The 25,951-nt window shown below is 38.7% G+C and overlaps 1 protein-coding gene across 1 annotated transcript; it reads right to left on the minus strand.

Moving 5' to 3' along the window:
* Positions 1–18,174: 18,174 nt before the first annotated feature.
* On the minus strand, positions 18,175–24,688 carry LOC125863799 (uncharacterized). Its single transcript, XM_049543796.1, has 2 exons — positions 24,211–24,688; positions 18,175–18,236 (listed from the first exon to the last, which is right to left on the minus strand). The coding sequence occupies exons 1-2, from the start codon at positions 24,686–24,688 to the stop codon at positions 18,175–18,177; spliced, it is 540 nt and encodes a 179-aa protein (XP_049399753.1).
* Positions 24,689–25,951: the final 1,263 nt, after the last annotated feature.

A 25,951-nucleotide genomic window follows, 5' to 3' on the forward strand; every position in this document is an offset into this window, starting at 1 on the left:
CATTAAACTTAACTGCTATATAAGGAGTAACAAAGGAAAGAGTAGCCTCTAGATCTAACAAAACATAGACATCGAGATGAAAGACTCGTGACGTACCAGTGACTACATTAGGAGAATCTTCCTGATCCTGGCGAGCCTGAAGAGCATAAAGTCTGTTCTGGCACTATCCACCACTTGTAGCAAATGAGTTACTCTACTGAGTCGGGTGACTTGCTGGCGCTGCTGAAGTTGTGGACTGAGCTCTACCATTACCTCCTTGACCTTGTTTAGAAAGGCAATCCCTCAACCTGTGACCATATTGACCATATCCAAAGCATCCTTCCTTTCCTGCAAGGCACTCACTCGAATGGTTCTTACCACACTTAGGGAAAGTTGGGTAGGTTTTGGTACCTGAAACACTTTCCTGAGACTTAGAGCCTGATGCCCTACCCTTCTGATCTTGTATGTATTTGGAAGATGGAACACTAGCTGATGAAGGTGCTGGAGTTGAAAATTTCTGTTGAACCTGCGAGCGATTTCCACCATCCGATTTTTGTTGAGAATAGTCATAGTTTTTGGTCCTAGTCTTCTTGTTCTCCTTAGCCTAATCCCTAAGCTTATTACCCTCAACCTGCTGAGCATGAGTCATGAGCCTAAAGATGCTCAAATTTTCCAGCAACATAGTATTTCTACACTCTGTCTTCACCAAGTTTGATACTCCATATAGAAACTTATTCATCTGAGCCATGTAATCAGCAACCATATGAGGAGCATACCTGGAGAGTTGGGTAAACTTGAACCCATACTCTTGGACTGTCATGCTACCTTGCCTTAAGTTCATAAATTCTTGAGCTTTCGCCTCCCTTAGCTCTCTTGGGATGAACCTATCCAAGAAGGTCTCACTAAAGCAATCCCAAGTGATAGGAGTTGCATCTGTACCCCAGTTTTCTTTCCACTGAGTATACCACATATGAGCCACATCCTTAAGTTAGTAAGATGCTAACTCAACCCAATCATTCGTAATTACCTGCATTACTTCAAATATCTTCTTGACCTCATCAATGAAGTTTTGGGGATCTTCACCAATCTGCGATCCTAAGAACTCTGTCAGATTCATCCTAACAAAATCTCGCACTCTGGCTGCAGCTGACCCAACATTAGCATTTCTCGGAACTAAAGCCCGCTGATTATTTTGGTTGGTCACACTCTGAGTCAACATATGAATGGCATTCTGGAATTCTGTATTCAAAACTTCTTGATCTGGCACTGGAGGTGCTTCGTTTGCGTTCCTGGCATTCACATTCCTGGTGCTAGCTCTACGAGGAGGCATGATCACCGAAACGTAGAACATCTAATTGGAATGGAATTAGATCATACCTTACGCACGATAAGAGAAACAAAGGAAATAAAGATTTTTCCTAAAACACTTTGTAGCCTCCGTCTCATTTGATGTGGTGCACTTCACACCCATGAAAAGGACTCTACTCGGTGTGGCTTTTCAGACATCCTAGGACTCTTAAACCTAATGCTCTAATACCAAGTTTGTCATAACCCGAGCTACCCCCGAGATGCGGACACGGGACCTAAGATCACAAGTGACCCCAATCTAACCCTGCTGGCACAATGATGAGCATACTCAAGATAAACTGAGAAATAAAACTGATGCGGAAGCTAATAATAAGTAAATCTGAAATGATGGGGAATACCCATACACTAAATTTGAATATCAAATCTGAGAGTTTACTACATAAAAAATATCAACTCGAAATACTAAGTTGAATCTAATTATGTCTGAAAATTGCCTCTAACTGACTAGAAGTGCTGGAACATCCCCAGCTAGGTCTATCAAAACTGAAACTAAAAGATTGAAATGCTGAAATTATAACATGACTATTATAAATACACATTTATATATTGATAATGACAAATTCAAGACTGAGGCATGTATATCTGAAATACTGAATTATCTGACCTAGCATGTGCAATCCAAGAACTAAAGAAATACATAGCTAGGGTTCTGAATCTCATCCAATAAACGAAGTAATAACATGATAATCTGATTTGTAACATATAATTAACTAATTCATGAGAATCTACTGAAGTTCTAGAAACCCTAGGTCTAGTTAATAATAGGGAATCAAGAATCTAACTGAATTCTAGGGACCTAATGGGCGAAAGGAACCCACTAGTGAAAATCCCACATACTTGGTGATGAATTCCACGGAGAAATGTTTTGATTTCGGGGATAGAACTGATGGAACCTTACTGTGTTCTTGAACTAGGGTTGCTAGCCTCCTTCTCCTCTTTATCTTCTAATTTTCTAAGTTTTGACTAAAGATCTGACTTAGGTAAGTTCTAGTTATATTTCTAGGCTAAAACTAATTAAAACCATGTAGTTTAGGGTTAAACTGACGTAGTTTAGGGGTCCAACGAAATAGGAAAAACCCAAAAGACCCCTGACTTAAAGCTGCAGACGGGCTGACCACGGCCCCTTTCACGGACCATGCAAGGGACCACGGATCGTGAAGGCCCTCGTGGTCTTCACTTGGTCCTGTGGTTCTGTAGACTTGGTCCACGAGCCACTACCATGGTCCGTGTGGAGGACCACGGACCGTGAAGGTCCCCGTGGTCCTCACTTTGGCTGAGGACTGGAGGCTTAGGTCTGAGAGCTTATTGGTTGGCCTTCATGGACCCTACCACGGGTCGTGTGGAGGACCACAGATCATGAATGTCCTCGTGGTCCTCACTTGGTCTTAAGGGTCAGAGGGCTAGTCTAGGGGGGCGATTGCCTAAGTTTTCACGGACACCCCCACGGCCCGTCATCAAGACCATAGACTGTGAAGGTGCCCGTGGTCTGATGTCTGGACCTGGTGAATTCCAAGTCATGACCACGGGCAGGTTAACGGACCGTGGACCCTGTCACTGTCCGTGAACCCTGCCGTGGTTCATTGCTTCAGGTAAGTTCTGCAATTTTTTTCTGGGTCTGGTTTTCGAGGTGTTACAATACCTTGTTTACAAAGCCCACAAAATTTTAAGTATTGGAGAATTGACCTTGATCCCAGCTTAAACTCTTTCTTCTTCTTCAAGTTCTAGAAAGAGAAATATTTGAGAGGAAGAGTTTAGGTTTTGTTTTGGGATTTTGAAATAATGTCTTCAATGGTGTGTTTAAAGGGTTAAAATCACTTATATAGGTGTACTAGGCTTAGGCAAAATGACCTCACTTTATTTTAATTAAAACCGGAAAGACCCAAAAGACCCTTCACTTGGCAGTGCACTGCCCCTTTCACGGAGGGATCCATGAGCCGTGGTTCCTACCACAAGCTGTGGTCCCTCTCGTGCTCACTTTCCAGTGGCTAGGCAGCCACTCTTTGGCCCTTAAAAGAGTTAAGGCACCTTCACGACTCCTCCCACGGCCCATCAAGGTTTCCACAAGCCGTGAAGTGGCTCGTGTGGGAGAGTAAAACTTGGGGAGCCACTGCATCACAACCACGGGTAGCGCCACGATCCGTGGTGGCCACAACGAGCCGTCAAGGCTTCCGTGGAAGGTGGGCAGTTCCTTGGGAAGCTTGGGCGGTCTTGTCCCTTCCCTTGGCCCTTGCCCTTTTTCCTTGGCTCTTGCCCCTTGTACTTGGCTTGTTGCCCTCACACTTAGTCCTAGTTAGTCTACTAGACTACAGGGTGTTACATATTTTTTGAAGGTCCCGAGCTTGAATTCGAGTGAATGGTCTTGCTATAATCCGAATTGCATCATTATAGATAGCCTAGTAACTTTTCAACACAAACGTGGAACTTCGACCACTGTTATTTTAGTAGGTATCATCATGATCTAAGATTTTGGGCCGTGACAATTTAACTTTTATTGTTACTTTCCTATAGGGGTGTTCTCGTTCTTAAAATATTATGCAACTGTTTGTCTATATACTTTTGGAAAGAGAACAAATTAAATTATACAAAGAAAATAATTTTTCAGTACACAAAAAATAATAATTTAAAGTTGTGGCAAATTTGAGAGAAAACTTATTACTTTGATAAGTGATTAGTGATAAGGCAAGATTTATGGCTTAATTAGGGTTCTAAAGAAATGTAAAAATCTTCTAAAATTTGAATTATCATGGTATGAGATTTTGGGCCGTGACAATTTAACTTTTGTTTTTACTTTCCTATAGGGGTGTTCTCGTTCTTAAAATATTATGCAAGTGTTTGTCTATATACTTTTGGAAAGAGAACAAATTAGATTATACAATAATTTTTCAGTACACAAAAAATAATAATTTAAAATTGTGGCAAATTTGAGAGAAAACTTATTACATTGATAAGTTATTAGTGATAAAGCAAGATTTATGGCATAATTAAGGTTTTAAAGATATTTAAAATTCTTCTAAAATTTGAATTACCAATTGTTTCAGGTCCACAAACCAGTGCTCACAAACCAGTGCCCACAAAGTGCTCAACTTAGTGGGAGAGGTTGCTGATTATCCTGGGGTTCCAGAAAAATTCTTAGAATTTTTACTATATTTTTTTCTTATCATATATTTTAGGATTTCTTAAATTTTAAAATATATTTTAGGATGCCATAATTTTTAAAATATTTTTTTATCCTACCAAATATAATCGGAGTACTAAATTATTAATTATCCTAATGCTTCTTACCATGTCTTTATTATACCTTATATAATATATATTTTAGGATTCCATAATTAAAGTATATTTTCCTCTTACTATTTTTTTTAGGATTACTTAATTATTAATTCTCCTAAAACTTTTTACCATTTATATTTTTCTTACCATACACATATCTTAGGATTACTGAAGTTTTCACAAAGATATTTTCCTCTTACCATATATTTTAGGATTACTTAAGTTTTCACACATATATTTTCCTCTTACCATATATTTTAGGATTTCTTAATTACTAATTTTCCTCACATATCTTAACATATATATATATATATATATTGCCTTTTCGTTTTCTCTACTTTGAAGAATTAGTTTTCACCATGGTAGTTGAGCAAACAGCGGATACCAAATAATGGGATGATTATTAGGGTTCGGTTCGTTTTGGTTTTATAATTGAAATTATTTGGAATCTTAAAATATATATGGTAAGAAAAACATATTTGGTAAGAAGTATTAGGAAAACTAATTATTAAACAATCCTAAACTATATGGAATGAGGAAAAATATATTTTAAAAAATTTGGAATCCTAAAATCTATATGGTAAGATGTATTAGGAAAATTAATAATTAAACAATCCTAAACTATATGGTAAGAGGAAAATATATTTTAGAAGTCCTTACAATACTTCTTACCAAATATGTTTGTCTTACCATATATATTTTAAGATTCCAAATAATTTCAATTATAAAACCAAAACGAACCGAACCCTAATAATCATCCCATTATTTGGTATCCGCTGTTTGCTCAACAACCATGGTGAAAACTAATTCTTCAAAGTATAGAAAACGAAAAGGCAATAGCCTGGCCATATCCAATTTCTATCACATTCAACACAAGATTCAACCTCATTAATCTTCTTAGCTAACAAAAACAAGGAATGATCAGCTTTAGTGTGAAGTGGATGCCTTGAGAGTTGAATTTTCAATTCTACGTCAGGGTGTTGTCCCTGTGCTAATAGTAAGTGTTTCAATTCACTTGTTCATTTTCACAAATCAAAAGAATTTGTTGTATCTTTCTCATACTACCCTTAATATCAAATAGCTACATACGTAACAAGAGTAGTAGTAGTAGTACGTTGGATTTCTTTCTGAATCAAATGATTCATTAATTGTTGTTTGCATACATTATTACTGATTTTCAATTAATGAACTTTGATTTATATTGTATTCATGTCTTTAAAGAAGGAATTAAAATTTTAAATTTTTTATACAAGGATTTTCTTCCACAATATTCAGTATGCATGGGAAATGATTTGAAATCCCTGTAGTGCACATTCACAATAGTAGTACCACATAGCCCATTAAATCAACTAAAAAGAAACAGAAAAAGGGAAGCAATTATAAATAGAAAAATTACTCTACCAAAAAAGGTTACTTCAAAAAAACTTGAAGTATATAATATGATTCAAGCTTTCTTTTACCGGAGTTGAAAGATAGACGTACCACGTTGAGTACAATCTTGTTCATAAGTGTGAAGCGTGCTACATTTTATGAATAGTAGGCTACAAATTGTTTAGGAAACTTAAATTATTTCTTTACTAAAAAGTCATGCTATAGAGTCTTTCTTTATAAATATCATTTTCCTATGTTGTGTTCGATTCCTTTTTAGGATGTGGACCCTCAAAGAGCTTACTTGAGAATGAATACATGTGAGAATGTGGAGTTCAAAGTTCCTCAAGTTTCACTTGATCTTTTGGCCAAGCAAGTGACTCATGCCAAATTTTGAGCTGCTTTCCAAGTTATGGCTCAAGATATGATGACCTAAGCCATAGGGAATTCATTTATCCCATGAACCCAAAGGTGAGTACAACGGCGACAAGAATAAGGGACTTCAAGAGGAAGAATCCTCCAGAATTTCTTGGTTTCAGGGTTGATGAGGATCCTTAAGAGTTCATTGAAGAGGTGTACAAGATTATAGGTATCATGGGTTTGACTATGGATGAAAAGGTGGAGTTGGCCGCTTATCAACTTAAGGGTATTGCTCAAGTGTGGTTTGAACAATGTAAAAGTAAGAGGGTTGTTGATGTGGGTCCTCATGATTGGGAGAAATTCAAAGGAGCTTTTCTTGATTATTTCATTCCTCTTGAAATGAGAGAAACAAAAGTCCTTGAGTTCATTAACCTCTGACAAGAAAATATGAGTGTAACACCTCCGACTTAGAAAGAGCTAAGTTAGAAAGAATTAAATTGAGATTCGCACAAGTGCTCTTCAATTTTTAAGATTTTGGGTCAACTTCAAATGACCATATCTTTTAGCATATAAAGAGTTAGGTGGCCCAAAAGATATCAAATCAAAGATCTTCGAGTCTTGTTTCCAATGCCACAAAGTTTGCCTCAATCAGATCTCTAAGTAAAAAGTTATGACTGATCTTGGTAACAGGTTTGCAATGGCTCCGCGTTACAAAGCCAATATGGACCTCACTGCTTGTTGGAAAATTATTTTGACTTCCACCTCATTTTATTTATTTTTTAAGGGTATTTAAGTCCTAAAGACATTTAGAAAAATCAGTTTTCATAAATCAAACACTCTCATTCACTCCTAAATTTCTACGCTCAAGAACTTCAAGAAGACGCTAAGGCTAGAGTTCATCTTCCAAGATTTTCCTTCAAGTTTCATCAATCTTATTGTTCTTCCAAGTATGCGAGGTTTCTCATAGTGATAGAATTGTTCTTCCTCATGCCAATCATGTAATCTTTCCATTAAATTCATTGATGAAATTGTTTATGTAAAAGTTCTTGATGAATTCTTGAGTTTTAAGTTAGTCCGTTAATAATGTTGGTTTCGAGTTCTTGCAAATGAGGGTTGTTCCCTGCTATATTTTGAGGGATATTTCATGAAATTGTGTTGGGATATTGAATCAAAAAAGGGAGTTTGGAAGAACCAATCTATCCAAAATGAATTAGGACCCTAAAGATCGTAGGAAATTCTAGGTTTTCGGGTGGGACGACGATGGATCCCTCTCCGCGTCGCAGAGACGATACAGAGTCCTCTGCCTAAAAATTTGATGAACAAAATTTAAATTTCCCTCTTCGTGTTGCGGAGAGATTACGTACTCCTCTCTCTATGATTTTCAGCGTGTGTTCCTTCAAATCATGTCTTCGCTCTCGTCTTGATATTTATCCTTAGAGTTTTCCTTAATCATTGAGAGATGCTTCATATCCTAATCAAATGTCTTAAATTGTGTTTCATTTCTTTTTCCAAATCAAGGTGAAGTTAATAAAGGAAGTACAAAAGTTCTAGTATGTCTATGGTTTTTGGAAGTATTTCAACAAGTATCAAGTTCCTTCATTGAAATGGGTAATATTGAGCATAAAGTTATATCAAATGTTTTCGGAATAGAACTGAGCAACAAATTGGGTTAGAATCTCTTCTAACTATAAAGTCCTATAAAATTACGTAGCCAGCGTAGGATAGGGTAGCATTGATTCTTCATGCGACTTCTCACCGTCTTTAAGAAGGCATATAGTTTGATCCATAGTCACAATATCATCCTATACCCCCCGACAAAGTATAGGATGGGCTCTTGCAACATGCGGCAGGACATTGTATCATTACTAGGCTCATGGTAATGGTTGTCAGTTAGAGAAACTCCCCACAATGTAAAGTATATTATTTTCATGTTGGTTTTCATTGCATATTATGTTGTAAAGTTTAAATGGTTTCCATCCTATACTCATGTATTGATCCATTTATGTTGTTTTCATCCATTTAAGCCAGTTTGTTGTTTACTCTAACCTAATCACTTACCAGTACATTAAATGTACTTACATCATTCGACCTGCATCGTTTTATGATGCAGATACATGTACTTAGGATCATCAATAAGTGCTTCATTGAGATCATTATCCATTAGCAGAATGATTTTGGTGAGGCCTCCCTGCTTCCAGGAGACTTCATTTCCTTTCAGTTTAGTAGTTTAGGAGGTGTCATGGGTCTTGTCCCGACACCTATCGTAAGTTTTTAGAGGCTTCATAGACATATGGTTTTAGTTTTTTTCCATTGTTTTCACATGATGTTTTATTATTTTATAACTCATGTTAAGTATTTTGAAAAGACTATGTTTAAAAACTTCCTTGTAATGTCTAAGTGTTCACCTAATCTAAGCTTCCAAGTATTGTTTAGTGTAATGTAAGTAATGTAGACAGGCCAAGGGTTCGCTTGAGGATCAAAAATGGTTTTGGAGTGCCAGTTATGCCAAGGGTGTAGGCTCGGGGTGTGACAAACTTGGTATCTGAGCCTAAGGTTCAATAATCATACAGTGACTATGAAGTCGTGTCTCTAGAGTCCTAGTTATCGATGTCAAGCGCGCCATATCTATAATTATAAGGCTACATAATTTAGGGACCACTTCCCTTTCTTCTACTCTTTTTCGTGCGATAGAGTTTAACTCTTTGAAAGTTTCTTCTAACTCGTGCTTACGCGTATCTTTAAGATCATGCCTCCCAAAGATCTTCCTGAGAACATCTTGTTAGAAAGAATGTTTACCCTCAAGATCAAGGGGTTCCCAATGCACCAGGATTGCAACCGCCTCAGGGAGATGTCACAGATGCTGAATTAAGGAATGCAATTAAAATGCTGAATCAAGTGGTGACAACACAGGCGGGTTGCCAAGAAGCGGGACATCAAGATGGGAATGAGGCAGCCAAGGTTTGAGAATTTCTGAGAATGAGTCCCCGGAGTTCACAAGGTCAAAACTTAATGAGGATCCTAAAAACTTTACGGATGAACTTCAGAGGGTGTTTGAGGTCATGCATGTTGTTGATGTTGAGCGTATGGAGTTGGCTGCTTACTAGCTCAAAGGCGTTGCTAAGATATGGTTTGATCAATGGATGAAGAGTAGGGTTGAGGGGGCACCACAATTGACTTGGTTTGTATTTGAAGATGACTTCTTAGGGCACTTCTTTCCCCGTGAGCTAAGGGAAGCAAAGGTAAGAGAATTTCTGAATCTGAAATAAGAGTCTTTGAGTGTGCAATTGTATGGTCTCAAATTCACCCAACTATCTCGCTATGCTTCGGAGTGGTAGTTGATATGAGAAGTAGAATAAGTTTGTTCGTGTCTAGACTATCCCAATTATCGAGTAAGGAAGGTAAGACAACTATGTTGATCTGAGACATGGACATAGCCAGGCTTATGATTCATGTGCAACAAATTGAGGAAGACAAGCTGAAGGACAGGGAAGAGTCCTATAGAAAGAGAGCTAAGACAGTAAGTCATGAGGCCGACCAGTAGTGGACCAAAAATACGAACCAGTCATCTTTTCAGCAGAGATCGTTTGAAACTGCTCCATCGTCAACTAGTGTGCCTGCACCAAGAGGTAAAAATGATTTTAGAAACCAGAACTTACATAATTTCAAAGTTCAAGGTTCTCAGGTGCAAGGCAATTTAGCACCAGGGTTCACTCGCAACCCACTTTGTGGTAAGTGTCACAGGCTCCATCCTGGAGAATGTCGTGTCGGTATTGATATTTTCTACAAGTGTGGAAGGATGGGTCATTTTTCTAGGGAATTCCCTAGGAACAAGAAGGGAAATGGTAATGGGGGAAACCAAGCCTAATCATCTTCAGCAGCTGCAGTAGATAAGGCTGCTCAAAGGGGAGCTACTTCAAGGACAGGCAGAGGGAAAAACTATTTGTATGCTATAACTAGTCATCTAGAGCAAGAAGATTCACCAGATGTAATCACGAGTATGATCAAAGTCTTTACTTTTGATGTATGCATTACTTGATCTTGGTGTTAGTCTATCCTTTATCACTCCATATATCGCTACGAGATTTGATATTCTTCCTTAATGACTTCTTGAGCCCTACAATGTTACCACACCTATTGGTGAGTTTATTCTAGCTGAGAGAGTTTATCGTGATTGTACAATCTCTGTTAATCACAAAGACACCCTGGCTGACTTAGTCGAGTTAGACATAGTGGACTTTGATGTTATTCTAGGTATGAACTGGCTTCATGCTTGTTATGCCCAGTTGATTGTAGAACTTGAGTAGTAAAGTTTGAGTTTCCTAATGAACCAGTTATTGAGTGGAGGAGTAGTTCAGTAGTGCCTAACAGTTATTTTATTTCGTACCTTATGTCCATAAATTTAATTTCAAAGGGGTGCATCTATCACTTAGTCTGAGTTAATGACTCTAGTGTTGAGACATCACCTATTCATTTCTAGTTGTGACTGAGTTTCCAGAGGTGTTTTCAAATGATCTTCTCGGAGTCCCTCTTGAGAGAGAAAGAGACTTCAACATAGATTTTTTTTCCTGATACTTGACCTATCTCCATTCCGCCATATAGAATGGCTCCCCCTATGTTAAAATAGTTAAAAGAGCAGTTGAAAGGCTTTCTTGATAAAGGTTTTATTCGACCCAGTGTCTCACCTTTGGGAGCTTCAGTCTTATTTGTGAGAAAGAAAGATTGTTCTCTTAGGATGTGAAAGATTGTTCTCTTAGGATGTGTATTGTCTACTGCCAATTGAACAAGGTCACTATAAATAATAAGTACCCCCCTCCCAAAAACTGATGATCTATTTGATCAACTTTAGGGTGCCACTTTCCTTTCTAAGATAGACCTCTGATCTGGCTATCATCAGTTGAGAGTAAAAGAAAGTGACATCCCCAAGACAACCTTCAGGACCCGTTATGGTCATTATGAGTTTGTAGTTATGTATTTTGGTTTGACTAATTCTCCTGCAACGTTCATAGACCTTACAAACAGTGTGTTTAAACCAAATCTTGATATGATTGTTATCATGTTTATTGATGACATTCTGATTTATTCGAGGAATGAGAATGATCATGCTAGTAATCTCAGAGTAGTTCTCCAAACTATCAAAAATTGGGAGTTGTATGCCAAATTTTCCAAGTGTGAGTTTTGGCTTGAGTCAATGGCGTTCTTAGGCCACATTGTTTCTACTGAAGGGATTCGAGTTGACACTTAGAAGATTGAGGCAGTACAGAACTGGCCGAGACTTACATCTCCAACTGATATTAAAAGCTTCTTTGGATTGGCTGGTTATTATAGGAGGTTTGTCAAGGGATTTTCATCTATTTCATCCCCTTTGACAAAGTTAACTCAGAAGACAACAAAGTTTCAATGGTTTGAAGCTTGTGAGAAAAACTCTCAGGAATTGAAAACACGGTTGACTATGACCCTAGTGTTGACCTTACCAGAGGGTACATAAGGCTTTGTTATATATTGTGATGCGTCTAGAATTGGACTGGGTTGGGTATTCATGCAAAATGGCAAAGCTATAGCTTATGCCTCCAGACAAATTAAGATTCACGAAAAGAATTACCCAACCTATGATCTAAAGTTGTTTGCTGTAGTGTTTGACTTGAAAATATGGCGTCACTATCTATATGATGTTCATGTTGATGTGTTCACCAATCACAAGAGTCTTTAGTATGTTTTCAGTCAGAAAGAGCTTAACCTCATACAAATGAGGTGGATGGAGTTGCTCAAGGATTATGACATGAGTATTCTCTATCACCGAGGTAAGGCTAATGTTTTCGTTGATGCTTTGAGCATGTTATCTATGGGTAGTTCTTCCCATGTTGAGGAAGGCAAGAAGAGATTAACTAAAGATGTGCACAGACTTGCACGATTGGTAGTTCGGTTGATGGATTCTAATGGAGGTGGAATAGTTGTGATGAATGGGGTTGAATCATCACTAGTGTCTGAAGTGAAGGAGAAACAAGACCAAGATCCTATCTTGCATGAATTGAAGGCAAATATTCATAACCAGAAGGTTATAGATTTTTAACAAGGGGGAGATAGGGTATTGAGGTATCAAGGTAGATTATGTGTACCAAGGGTGGATGAGCTCCAAGAGAAGATCGTGGAAGAAGGCCATAGTTTGAGATACTCTATCCATCTCGGTTCCACAAAAAGGTATCGTGACTTGAGAGAAGTCTATTGGTGGAGTAGTATGAAGAGGTGTATTGTAGAGTTCGTTGCTAAGTGCCCGAATTGCCAACAAGTCAAGGCAGTGCACCAAAGGCCCGGTGGTATGGCTCAGAACATAGATCTTCTAGAATGGAAGTGGAAAATGATTAACATGGATTTCATTACTGGTTTTCCGGGGTCTCACAGGCAGCATGATTTGATTTGGCTGATTATGGATTGGATGACTAAATAATCCCATCTTACCGTTAAAGATTACCTATTTAGCAAAAGATTATGCTAGATTATTATTCAAGAGATAGTCTGACTTTATGGAGTTTCGGTGTCCATCATTTCAGCTATTGATGCACAATTCACCACACAATTCTGGAAGTCTCTCTGGAAAGGTATGGGTTCGAAGGTAAATTTGAGTATTGCTTTCCATCCTCAGACTGATGGTCAAGCAGAGCGTACGATTTAGAATTTAGAATATATGTTGACAGCTTATGTGATTGATTTCACGGATAATTGGGATGATCACTTACCTCTCATTGAGTTTTCTTACAACAACAATTATCACTCTAGAATCCAAATGGCTCCCTATAAGGCTCTTTATGGTCGAAGATGTAGATCTCCTATTGGATTGTTTGATGTTGGTGAAGTCGAGTTTATAGTACCAGACTTGATTTATCAAGCTATGGAGAAAGTGAAGATCATTCAAGAAAGGCTGAAGACAACACAAAGTCGTCAGAAATCCTATATAGATGTTAGGAGAAGAGACTTGAAGTTTAAGGTGAATTATTGGGTTTACTTGAAGGTTTCACCCATGAAGGGTGTTATGAGTTTTGTCAAGAAGAGGAATTTCATTCCGCGGTGTATTGGTCCTTACTAGATATCCAAGAGAATATGCAATGTAGCTACCGCCAGAGTTAGCAGCAGTTCATTCGGTGTTTCACATTTGTATGTTGAAGAAGTGTGTGGGCGACCTTCACTTATTATACCTACAAAGAATATTGGTATTAAGGACAACCTTACTTATGAAGAGATACCCGTTTAGATTCTTGATCGTCAGGTTCGCAAGCTGAGAACCAAGGAGGTGGCATCGGTCAGTGTCTTATGAAGGAACCAATTTGTTGAGGAAGCTACTTGGGAGGCTGAGGAGGATATGAAGAAGAGATACCCACATCTATTTCCTCCTAGAGGAATTCAAAACCAAGGTAATAACTTTTGACAATAACTCTTTAAATTGATATGCTAGGTTATGTTAATTGCATGTTGGATATTGATGTTTTCAACCTCTGTTCTACTTAGAGTTACTTCATTCGAGGATGAATGTTCCCAAGGGTGTAACACCCCATATCCGAAAGAGGGAAAAAATAAGTTTTAGGAAAATGCAGGTGCCAGCCACGAGGGCCACCCACGTTCTATGGATGGTTCTGTCTAAAGTGGTCTAGAGGCTCAAGACCATGACCTAACCTACGAACCGTAGGCCATACCACGGTCCATGGTTTGAGGCCCAAAATTGATGTTTCTGATGACCAACAACAGTCCACCAGGACGGGCGATGAGTCAGACCTTGGTCCTTCGACGGGGTCCGTCGGTTGGTAGGTCAGTGGTCAACTGACAGTTAAATCAGGGGCAGTTGGGCCTTTTCCTAATTAATTAATTCCTATATTACGTCATTTTACCCTTCACTAAGACCCCTATAAAAGAATTTTCAACCCCCAAATTAACAATTCAGTTCATTCTTCCAAATTCACAAAAGAAAACCAAATCTCCTCTCTCAATATTTCTCTCTTTAGAAACTTGAAGAAGAAGAAGATTCAACCTAGGGTTTTAAGTCAATGTCTTAATTCCCCCATTGGAGGCTAGTTTTTGGATTCAAGGTATGATAGTTTTCATCGATGGATTCCTTTCATTCATTAAGTTCCTAAATTCTTCTATTTCAAAAGGTAGAATTCGCCAATTGAGTTAAGATTTTTAAAAATTATCATGGGTTCATTTAATTATTGATTTAAATGATTGAATTATGATCTCTTATGCATGAATTGATGAAATATGATGATTTTATGTTGATTTCCCCATCAACTCATGTATCCCATGTTTTCAAGTTATGAATCATACGATGTGGGATATTGATCTTCAAGGAAGAGTTTTTTAAATTGAGCATGTATTGCAAGCTTTACATGTATTTATGATGAAATCCATATCTAACCCATATTTTCCAAGTGTTGATGATTTAAAGTGAGTTTTGAACCTCAAGATCTAAATTATGGACTTATTTTTTTTTATGAAATCTATGCAAATGTTCTAAGGGTGCTTTGAGAGTAAAATACCAATGATAATGTCGTGTTGTGAAAGGACATTCTCACTAAACACATAAAAGCATGACATGAAATGTTTCCTCACATAGAAAGTATAGTTAGGTTGAAAGGCTTTGTCACCTAATTGAATCAAAGAGTAAGAGCTATTCTAATGAACTATCTTGGTTTTGTTGGTGAAGGGCACCTTTCCATGAATAATGAAGTCAAGTAAGAAATGACTATTTCGTGGGATTTATGCTTAGCACCGAGAGGATATTGATGATGAGATGGAAGCTCTCCTGTTAGTAGAGGCCGGGTATCTAGAAGAAATCTCATGAGATGGAAGCTCCCCCTTTAGTAGAGGCCAGGTTTCTAGTAGCAATCTCCTTGTCCCTTAACTATGTGCCCCCATAGGTTGAATAGCTAGTGGATCCACTTAAGCTAGAAGTTCATGGTTCTACCTTGGTATGTAGGACACCCCTTTTCGCTGTGGGAGACACCGGGGGATCATGTTGTATCTCACACGGTCTCTATGTCGATTAAGGCTAATTCCCCACAAGTAATAATGAACTAATGTTACTTCAAGAAGTATCGTATATGAGTTCAAAGGTTTTAAAGATGAAGTTAACTTGCATTAACCATGATTTATGAATTATGTTTCTAGCTCTTTTATATCATGTTTTAGCTTGGTCAATTGCATGTCACTATATGTAATGTCCCTTTTAGCTTGATTTATATGTTTTATGCATGTCTATCATACTTGGTACATTATTTTGTACCAACCCATATTTTTGCCTACATTTTCCCCAAATGTAGGGTCTGGCAGTCAGGGTACTCACTTTCGTGGCTACAGGTTGCTTTGAGATATTCCGATCTTTTGGTGAGTCCTCATGCTTTGAGTACGAACCTTCATTATTTAGTTTCTTTAATGTATTTTCTCTTCTGAACATGATGTATGGGCTAGGCCCAATTTCACTCTATTGAATTAGATGGTTATGATGAGACAAGTGTATTAGACTTCAGCTTTGCTTTTCTTAAATGTTTTGAACTTGGACTATTATTTTACTTTTATTGTTCTATTTCTTATGTTATGAGAGCTAAGTGGCTTGTTTGGAGTCCTTGGAGTCCTTCGGGGGTCTACACACTATGTTACATTTAGGGGGTACCCCTGGGTCATGACAAACTTGGTATCAGAGCGCAAGGTTTGGAATGGTCCTAAGATGTCTCAAAAGCCACGTCTAGTAGAGTCTTGTTCATAAGTATAAAGCACGCCACATTTATGAATGAGAGACTACAAAATGATTAGGAAACTCCACTTTTTTCATTACTCTTAAGTCGTGCGATAGCGTTCAACTCTATAAGGTCTCTCTCCTAATCCCTATCCTATGTTCTTCAGGACATGGCTTCACAAAAAGATTATACTAGAAGGAATGTGAGGGAGAATGTGGAACAAGAAGCTCTTCCCCAAGCTCCTCAAGTTTCGGTCTATCCTTTGGCTGAGAAAGTGTCGAATACGGAGTTTAGGACTGCTTTTTAAGTGTTGGCTCAATCCATGACGGCCCAAGACAATAGGGAGATAGTGGTTCCCATAAACCCAAATGTGGGTACGACGACTTCAAGAGTGAAGGACTTCACCAGGATGAACCCTCTAGATTTTCATGGTTCCAAAGTTGAGAAAGATCCTCAAGAGTTTATTGATGAGGTCTATAAGGTTTTGATGATCAGGGGAGTTACACCGGTGGAAAAGGCGGAGTTGGCCGCTTATTAAATAAAGGGTGTGGCTCAAATATGGTATAACCAACGGAAGGAAGGGAGACCAAAAGATGCGGGTCCTCTTGATTGTGAAAAGTTTAAGGCCGCTTTTCTTAATTGGTTCTTTCCCCTTGAGATAAGGGAAGCAAAGGTGCTTGAGTTCATTAACATTCGAAAATGAAGTATGAGTGTGAGGGAATATGCTCTAAAGTTCACTCAATTGTCTAAGTATGCTCCTTCAATGGTTGCCGATTCAAGGGCTAAGATGAGTAAGTTTGTTTTGGGTGTGTCCGAAATAGTGGTTAAAGATTGCCGACCGCTATGCTCATTAATGACATGGACATGTATCATCTCATGGTGCATGCACAACAAATTTAGAAGAAGAAACTCAAGGAAAAGTTTAGGGAGGCAAAAAGGGCTAAGATTGGTGATGGTAATTTCACTAATGCAAGGTCCGATGGACAAGGTCATCCTAGATTCCGACAAAGGTTTTTCGGTCAAGGTTACTCCAATGCTCTTCCTAAGTTCAACCAAGATAGGGTGTCTAACCCTAAGCCTCATGGAGGTAATGGTAGTGGATATTCATTGCCTAGGTTTAGTTGCACTAAGTGTGGAAGGAAGCACAAGGGTAATTGCCTAGCTGACACAAATGGTTGCTTTGGTTGTGGTAAGAGTGGTCACAAAATGAGGGATTTCCCAATGCTTATGGCTAAAGGAAGAGAGGGCAAGGAAGTTACTGCTAGTGGTGCGGGTTCCAATGCTCCTAAGCAAAACCGTATCTATGCACTTCAGACTCGAGATGAACAAGAGAGTTCTCCTAATGTGGTTACCGGTATGTTGAATGTTTTCTAACTTGATGTATATGCTGTACTTGATCCCAGTGTTACCTTGTATTTTGTGACACCATATGTAGCTATGAGGTTTGATGTTCTTCCGGATGCGTTGTTAGGTCTCTTTTCTGTCTCTACTCCAGTTGGTGATTCTATTGTGGCTAAGAGGGTCTATAGAAAGTGTCTTGTTTCCTTGTCCCATAGAGTTACTCTTGTTGATTTGGTAGAGCTAGATATCTTAGACTTTGATTTGATTCTTGGTATGGATTGGCTGCACTGATATTATGCTTTTATCGTTTATAGAACCCATATAGTCAAGTTTTAATTCCCAAATGAGCCTATCCTAGAGTGGAAGAGGGGAAATTTTATGCCTAAGAGTCAGTTTGTTTCTTATCTTAAAACTAGAAAGATGATTTATAAGGGTTGCTTTTACCATCTAGTTAGGGTGAGGGATGTTGTCACGATCCAAGGGTACCCCCTATAATTAACAAGGCACACAATGCCCCTCAAGGCACCATGTAAGCTACTTAGAATCATCATCACATAAGTAAAGAACAATAAAGAGTAAAAGACATTTTCACAAGTCCTAAAAAGCTTTCATAAAAGCAAAGCGGAAGTCTAGACATTGTCTCACTTAGCCATCTATTACAATCGAAGTCTCAAAATAGGGTCATAGCCCTGACATTAGAAATCCGACATGAAATACAAAGAAATGAAAGGAACAACAAAACATCACTCGTCCTCAAATCCATGAGGACTCACCACAAGCTCTGGAGAATAGTCAATCCAAGCTTTGCACAAGAAGAAATAATGCCGGAACCTACAAAGATTGCACTAAGTATGATAGCCATGCACAAAACAATGAAAATATGCTAAAAAGGGACAGTTTAGTTGGAGAGCATGCACTTTATCAAGTTTGAGAATCATCATGAAAAGTAGAGTGAAAGCATAATTCGTGAGCATATTCAGTATATAAGTCACCACATCACAATAGAAACCCACCATAAATACCCTCAACGTCTACTTGTGCCATGTATAAGTAAGATCTCTTAATCCTACCCATGCTAAGTAAACCTCCTTGAGCAACCATAGTTAATAATTCATCTTTTAATTATATTGGGAATAAGCCTTAACCAACATAGACCATGTGAGCCTAACATGGAATCCGGTGTCATGCCCCACACCGAAAAGAGGTGTCCTACTCTCCTAAGGTAGAACTAAATGTATTAGCTTTTAGGTGGATCCACTAGATAAAGACCTATGAGGGCACATAGTCAAGGGATACAAAGATTGTTACTAGAAACCCAACCTTACTTAATGGAGGAGATTCCATCTCATGAGATTAATTTTAGAAACCCGACATTTCTTAATAGGAAAGCCTCTATCTCATATTCAATATCCACTCGGTGCTAATTATTACTTCCCACAATTACATGTTTAGTCTTTGGATTGCATTTACTAGCATGAATGAGTGTCTAAACCCTCAATCCAACACAATTCACAAAATAGCTCATCGATTCAATAGGTGAGAATGGACTTTCCACCTTAGAATCATCATATAGTGAGAAGAACTTTCACATCATGATCATTATGTGTTTATGAGAATGAACTTTCAATTAACACAATAACTAGATTATAATCATGTTCATAAAGCATGCATACATAAAGCTCACAATTTGGCAAAATTCCCATGTTTTACCCTTCTTGGATCAAGGATAACGCTCTTGCAATCAATTTAGGGTTACTACATTCAACATGGATAATAATATGATCAAAAGAACTAAATTACAGCAAATACAATCCCAAACAATTGGTCTTACTACAATTCACCCCCATCACAAAGTCATAAAGTAGGGTTATGGGGATTTTATGAATTCATGGGAGATTTTATCATAAAACAACAATTAAATCATAATATATGTTAAATAAATCATTGAAAATGTTTTTAAAAAGAATCCATGACTTGGAATGAAAATCCTAGGTTTTAGCGAATTGTTTACTTTGAAATTGGAAGTTTAAAGACTCCATGGAAGAAAGCATTCCATGAATGAAAGACTACCATACCTTAGGTGTAGAAATACAACAAATTTAAGTGAGAAAGCCCCCTTCTTGAAGCCCTAACTTGATCTTCTTCCTCTTTTTCTTCTTCCTCCTCTTCCTCTTCCTCTTCCTCCTCCTCTTCCTCCTCTTCCTCCTCCTCCTCCTCCTCCTCCTCCTCCTCGTCCTCGTCTTCCTCGTCTTCCTCTTCTTCCTCTTCTTCTTGTTCTTCTTCTTCTTCTTCTTCTTCTTCTTCTTCTTCTTCTTCTTCTTCTTCTACAATGGAGTGTTTAGAGAAGATTTTGGAGAGGTTTGATTTTGATTTGGGTTGTTGAGTTTTTTATGAAGTGTTTGTAGTTAGTTAATGACTTAAACGTCTAATATATGTCTATGAAAAATCATATAAAATGACCCTACATTAAACTAACTTAATTAGGAATTTACCTAAAGACCCCTCCATAGGACAAAACTAGGCAGATTACAGGTGCCACCTACGAACCTAGGACCTACGGTCCGTAATGTACCTACTGACCATTTTACAGGTTCGTAGGTCCATGGTCTGGGGCTTGACCCACGATCCCCACCTACGAGGGGTGGGTGGACCTACACGCCGTAGGTGCCCTCGTGGGTCACTGCCTAGGTCACTTTTTAGGGCCTTTTCCTCAAGGACCGATGGTTGGTCCTTGGGCTTTAGACCTTGACGTTCTAGCCCGAAAGGATGAATTTTAAGGTACGGGGAGGTATTTACTAGGCTTTAACCCTAACGTCAAGCTTTAGGTAAGCCTATTAGTTTTGTGTTAGACTGTAGTTTAGTTTAAAATTTCCAGAACGTTACATTATCTCTCCCTTGGGAACATTCATCCTCGAATGATGACCTAGACACTTTACGGATTTAAAGACTCAAGACTATCAACCCATCATGCATGAAATATCAAAATATGAAAAATTTACAAATGCATTATTCACAACATGCACTATTCAAAGGAGGCAACTGCAACTTCATCTCAAACATGATCAATGCATAATAAGGGAGTAGGAACTACATCTAACACCCAATATGCACCAAACTCAATAATTCTCATTTTCATAGGAGGAACTCACTTCTCCAACTAAAATAATGCTCAACAAAACACCATGGATCCAATATGCAATTACTCTCAAAATCATACTAAAGCATGTTCATTAACACATCTCATGAAGTCAATTAGGCAACTCATACTAAATGCACAACAACACGAGGAACATATATCATGAAAACTCATTTTCTCATTAAACATGAATTTCATCAAGAACATGCATCATTTAAGGAAACCATGGAAAACATACAACTTACACATGACTTCCAAAACAAGGAAATTCTAGAGAAACTATTTACCTCAAGCTTGAGTAGGAGTGGAAAGAAAAAGATGAGGGTATCGAGACTTCATATCGGCTTCGGCCTCCCAAGTAGCACCCTCAACTAGATGATTTCTCCATAAAACCTTAAAGGAAGCTACTTCCTTGTTTCTCAATCTCTTGACTTGCCGATCAAGGATATCTACCGGAACCTCTTCATAGGAAAGGCTTTCATCAACTCCCAACCCTTTTGAAGGAATAATGGATACCGGGTCCCTAATACACTTTTAAGCATAGAAACATGAAATACCGGGTGAACCGGAGCCAACTCATTTGGCAAGTCCAATTCATAGGCCTCTTCCCCAATACGCTTCACAATTTGATATGGGCCTACATAACCGGGACTAAGTTTCCCATTTTTGCCAAACCTCATCACACCCTTCATGGGTGAGATTTTAAAATATACCCAATCACCTACTTCAAATTCTATGTCCCTCCTTCTCTCATCGGAATAGGACTTTTTCCTACTTTGAGCCATTCTCAATCTCTCTCTAATGAGCCGAACTTTCTCAATAGCTTCATAAACTTATTCGGGACCAATAAGAGCGACATAACCTACCTCAAACCAACTAACCGAATACCTACATCTCCTAACATACAAGGCTTCAAAAGGAACCATACCGATACTTGAGTGATGATTATTATTGTAGGAAAACTCTATTAATGGCAAGTGGTCGTCCCAATTACCTTTGAAATCTATAACACACGTCCTCAACATATCCTCTAAATTTTGAATGGTGCACTCCGCATGACCATCTATTTGAGGGTGAAAAGCGGTGCTAAGTTTCACCTTAGTACCAAGTCCCTTTTGGAATGACTTCCAAAAATGTGAAGTAAATTGAGTACCCCGATCCAAAATGATGGACAAAGGAACTCCATGTAACCGCACTATCACCCTCATATACAAATTAGCATAGTCTTCCGCCGAAAGGGAGACCTTGACGGGAATGAAATGGGCTGATTTTGTCATCATATAAACAATGACCCAAATAGAATCATGTTACATTCGAGTACGAGGCAAACCCACAACAAAATCCATATTCAGCTCTTCCCACTTCAAAGTCGGAATTGGTATATTTTGCAACAAACCTCCCAGCCTTTGGTGCTCAACCTTAACTTGTTGACAATTAGGACATTTGGCTACAAATCCCGCGATATCCTTTTTCATACCATTCCACCAGTAGACTTCCTGTAAATCATGGTACATCTTGGTGGCTCCTGGATGAATAGAATACCAAGAACTATGAGCCTCCTCTAAAATTTGCTCCCTCAACCCATCAACATCCGGAACACATAATCAACCTTGGTACCTAAGTATCCCATCTCCCCTTTGGAAGAAAGCCTCAACGGACTTCGTGAGTACCGATTCTTTCAATTATATTAATATAGGATCAAGTCCTTGTTTAGACTTCACATCTACCACAAAGGATGATTCGGAGCCACTATGAACCGTGAAATCACCCTTAGGAGAATCTACTAGTTGGACACCTAGCCGGGCCAATCTATGAACCTCTCGGACTAACTCTTTCTTTTCATCTTCTACATGAGCCACACTACCCATGAATAATCTACTAAGTGCATCCTCTACAACATTAGCTTTTCCAAGGTGGTAAAGGACACTCAGGTCCTTCAAAGGTTCTAACCACCTTATTTGTCAGAGATTCAAGTCTTTTTGGGTAAACACCTATTGAAGACTTTTGTGATCAGTGAAAACATCCACATGGACCCCATACAATTAATGTCTCCATATTTTTAAAGCAAACACAACTGCCGCTAATTCAAGATCATGGGTCGGATAATTCTTCTCATGTACCTTGAGTTGCCTTGAAGTGTAGGCAATCACATTACCTTGTTGCATGAGCACACATCCCAACCCCACTCTAGAGGCATCACAATAAACAACAAAGACATCGGTACCCTCCGGTAAGGTCAACACCAGAGCGGTAGTAAGTCTATCCTTTAATTCTTGGAAGCTTTTCTCACAAGCTTCCGACCACTCAAATGTAGTTTTATTTTGAGTCAAAGCCGTTAATAGAGAAGCAATAGAGAAAAAACCCTCAACAAACCTCCTATAGTAAACCTAAAATACTTCTAATATTGGTAGGAGTTAGAGGTCTAGGCTAACTCTTGACCGCATTCGTCTTCTTAGGATCTACCTCAATACCCTTGCTTGACACAATATGACCAAGAAAGGCTACAAACCTCAACCAAAACTCACATTTATTAAACTTTGCATATAATTGGTTGTCCTTAAGGACTTGCAATACAATCCTCAAATGGTCCATATATTTACCCTCACTCCTTGAATATATCAAAATATCGTCGATAAACACAATCACAAACATTTCAAGGTAGTGCCTAAACATCGTATTCATCAGGTCCATAAATTCCACTGGGGCATTAGTTAGGCCAAATGACATCACAAGGAATTCATAGTGCCCATACCTAGTTCAGAAAGCCGTCTTGGGTATATCATCTCTCTCACCCTAAGTTGGTGATAGCCCAAACTAAGGTCAATTTTTGAAAAGTAACTAGCCCCTTGGAGTTGATCAAACAAGTCATCAATTCTCGGAAGGAGATATGTATTCTTTATGGTAACTTCGTTCAATTGGCGGTAGTCGATGAACATTCTAAGAGACCCATCTTTCTTTCTAACAAACAACACCAGAGCACCCCATGGAGAGATACTCGGATGAATAAAGCCCTTATCTAGCAAATCCTTGAATTGCTTTTTCAACTCGGCCAGAGCCTTTCTATAAGGAGGAATGGAGATAGGTTGCGTATCCGGCAAAAGATCAATGCCAAAATATATTTCCCGCTCGGGAGGAATGTCGGGCAAGTCATTGGGGAAGACTTCCGGAAATTCATTCACCACGGGGACCGACTCTAGAGAAGGGGTTTCAGATTCAATATCCCTCACCCTAACAACATGGTAAATGCACCCTTTTGAGATCATTGTCCTAGCTTTGAGATAAGAAACAAATTGACCTCTAGGGATGGAATTCCCCCCTTTCCACTCTAAAATTGGCTCATTTGGAAATTGGAATTTGACAACCTGAGTCCTACATTCTATAGAGGCATAGCTTGCATGCAACCAATCCATACCCAAAATCACATCAAAATCTAACATGTCTAACTCCACTAAGTCCACCAAAGTGACTTTATGAGAAAAAGGAATAGGACAACTTCTATAAATTTTCCTATCCCTACGGACTCACCAACTGGAGTAGAAACCAAAAAAAGCTCCAATAACACTTCAGGGAGTATTTCAAATTTCATAGCCATAAAAGGTGTCACAAAGGACAAAGTGGTACCGGGGTCTAACAAAGTATATGCATCAATATAAAAGACTTGTAACATACCGGTCACCACATCCAGTGAGCTCTTATGGACTTCTCGAAGAGCATTAAAGTGGTTTTGCTTTCTAGAATTGGAGTGTGAACCGCTTGGTGGATTTTGCTTATCTTCTCTTCCCTTGGCCGTAAGTGTTGGGTAATTCTTTAATTGATGGCGAATCTTACAGCAACCCAAACCGGCTAAACATTTACCATCATGTTTCTTACCATATTTGGCACAAGTAGGCTTTGCCAGTGGAGTTCCCTTGTCATACCCTTTTTGAGGCTTAGGGTTAAGTACGCTATCCTTGTTGACCATTGGGTAAGCACTAGAGGAACCTTGTTTGAACCTTTGCCGACCTTGCCCATCAGACTTAACATTGGAAAAGTTCTTATCACCAGTCCTAGCCCTCTTCACCTCCCTATTCATCTTCTTGAGCTTTTGCTCCTCAATTTGTTTGGCATGGACCATAAGACTTGAAATATTCATACTTGGGATAAGCATTGTCGACCGACATACATTGACTACCAAATCGGACACTCCTATCACAAAGTTATTCATTCTGGCCCTTGAGTTTGCCACCATGGTTGGAGCATACTTGGATAGTTGGGTGAACTTGAGAAAATACTCTTTCACACTCATCCCCCCTTGTCGAAGGTTTATGAACTCTTGCATTTTTCATTCTCTCAACTCTAGGGGAAATAACCTATCAAGAAACGCTTGCATGAATACCTCTTAATCTACGGGACCCGCTCCTATTGGCCCTCACCCTTCCACTGTTCATACCAATTTTGAGCCACATCCTTTAGTAGGTAAGAGGATAGCTCCACCTTCTCCTCTGAAGACACCCCCATAACACCAAGTATCTTGCAAACTTCATCAATTAACCTTTGGGGATCCTCTTCCACCTTGGAGCCAAGAAACTCGGGGGGGGGGGGGGGGGGGNGGGGGTTCATCCTAATAAAAATACCTCAATCTTGAAGCCATAGGATTCACATTAGTGTTCACTCAAGGACCAATATCTCTATTGGCTTGCGCCGTCATGTCTTGGGCTTGAGTTGTCACGGCTTGAGCTTGAACCGTCATGGCTTGGGTCAATGCTACCAAAGCCGACCTAATCTCCACATTCGTCATAATCGGAGGATCATTCAGAGCTTGATTTACTTGAGAAGTTTGATTACCTTGAAGAGCTTTCTCATTCACATTGTCACCCTTCACTCTTCTTGCATTAGCCCTTCATGTACTCATTTCCTGAAGACACAAGAGAAGGATTAGGAGAGGGAGTTTTATAGAGTTAAACTCTAAGCCACGACTTAAGAAGCATGAAAGAAGTGAAATTTCCTAAACATCTTATAGCCTCTTATTCATAAATGAGGCCCGCTTCACACTATGAATAAGACTCTACTAGACGTGGCTTATGAGACATCATCCTAGAATGATTCTAAACCTTTCGCTCTAATTACCAAGTTTGTTACCTACACAAAGGTACTCCCTAGATGTAACAAGGCACACAATGCCCCTAAAGGCACCATGTAAGCCACTTAACATCATCATCACATAAAGAACAATAAAGAGTAAAAGACATTTTCACAAGTCTTAAGAAGTTTTCATAAAAGCAAAGCGGAAGTCTAGACATTGTTTCTTTTAGACATCTATTACAATCGAAGTCTCAAAATAAGGTCACAATCCTTACAATAGAAATCTGACATAAAATACAAAGAAATGAAATGAACAACAAAACATCACTTGTCCTCGGATCCATTAGGA

The sequence above is a fragment of the Solanum stenotomum genome, chromosome 5, assembly GCF_019186545.1.
Source record: "Solanum stenotomum isolate F172 chromosome 5, ASM1918654v1, whole genome shotgun sequence".
Classification (NCBI taxonomy): Eukaryota; Viridiplantae; Streptophyta; class Magnoliopsida; order Solanales; family Solanaceae; genus Solanum; species Solanum stenotomum.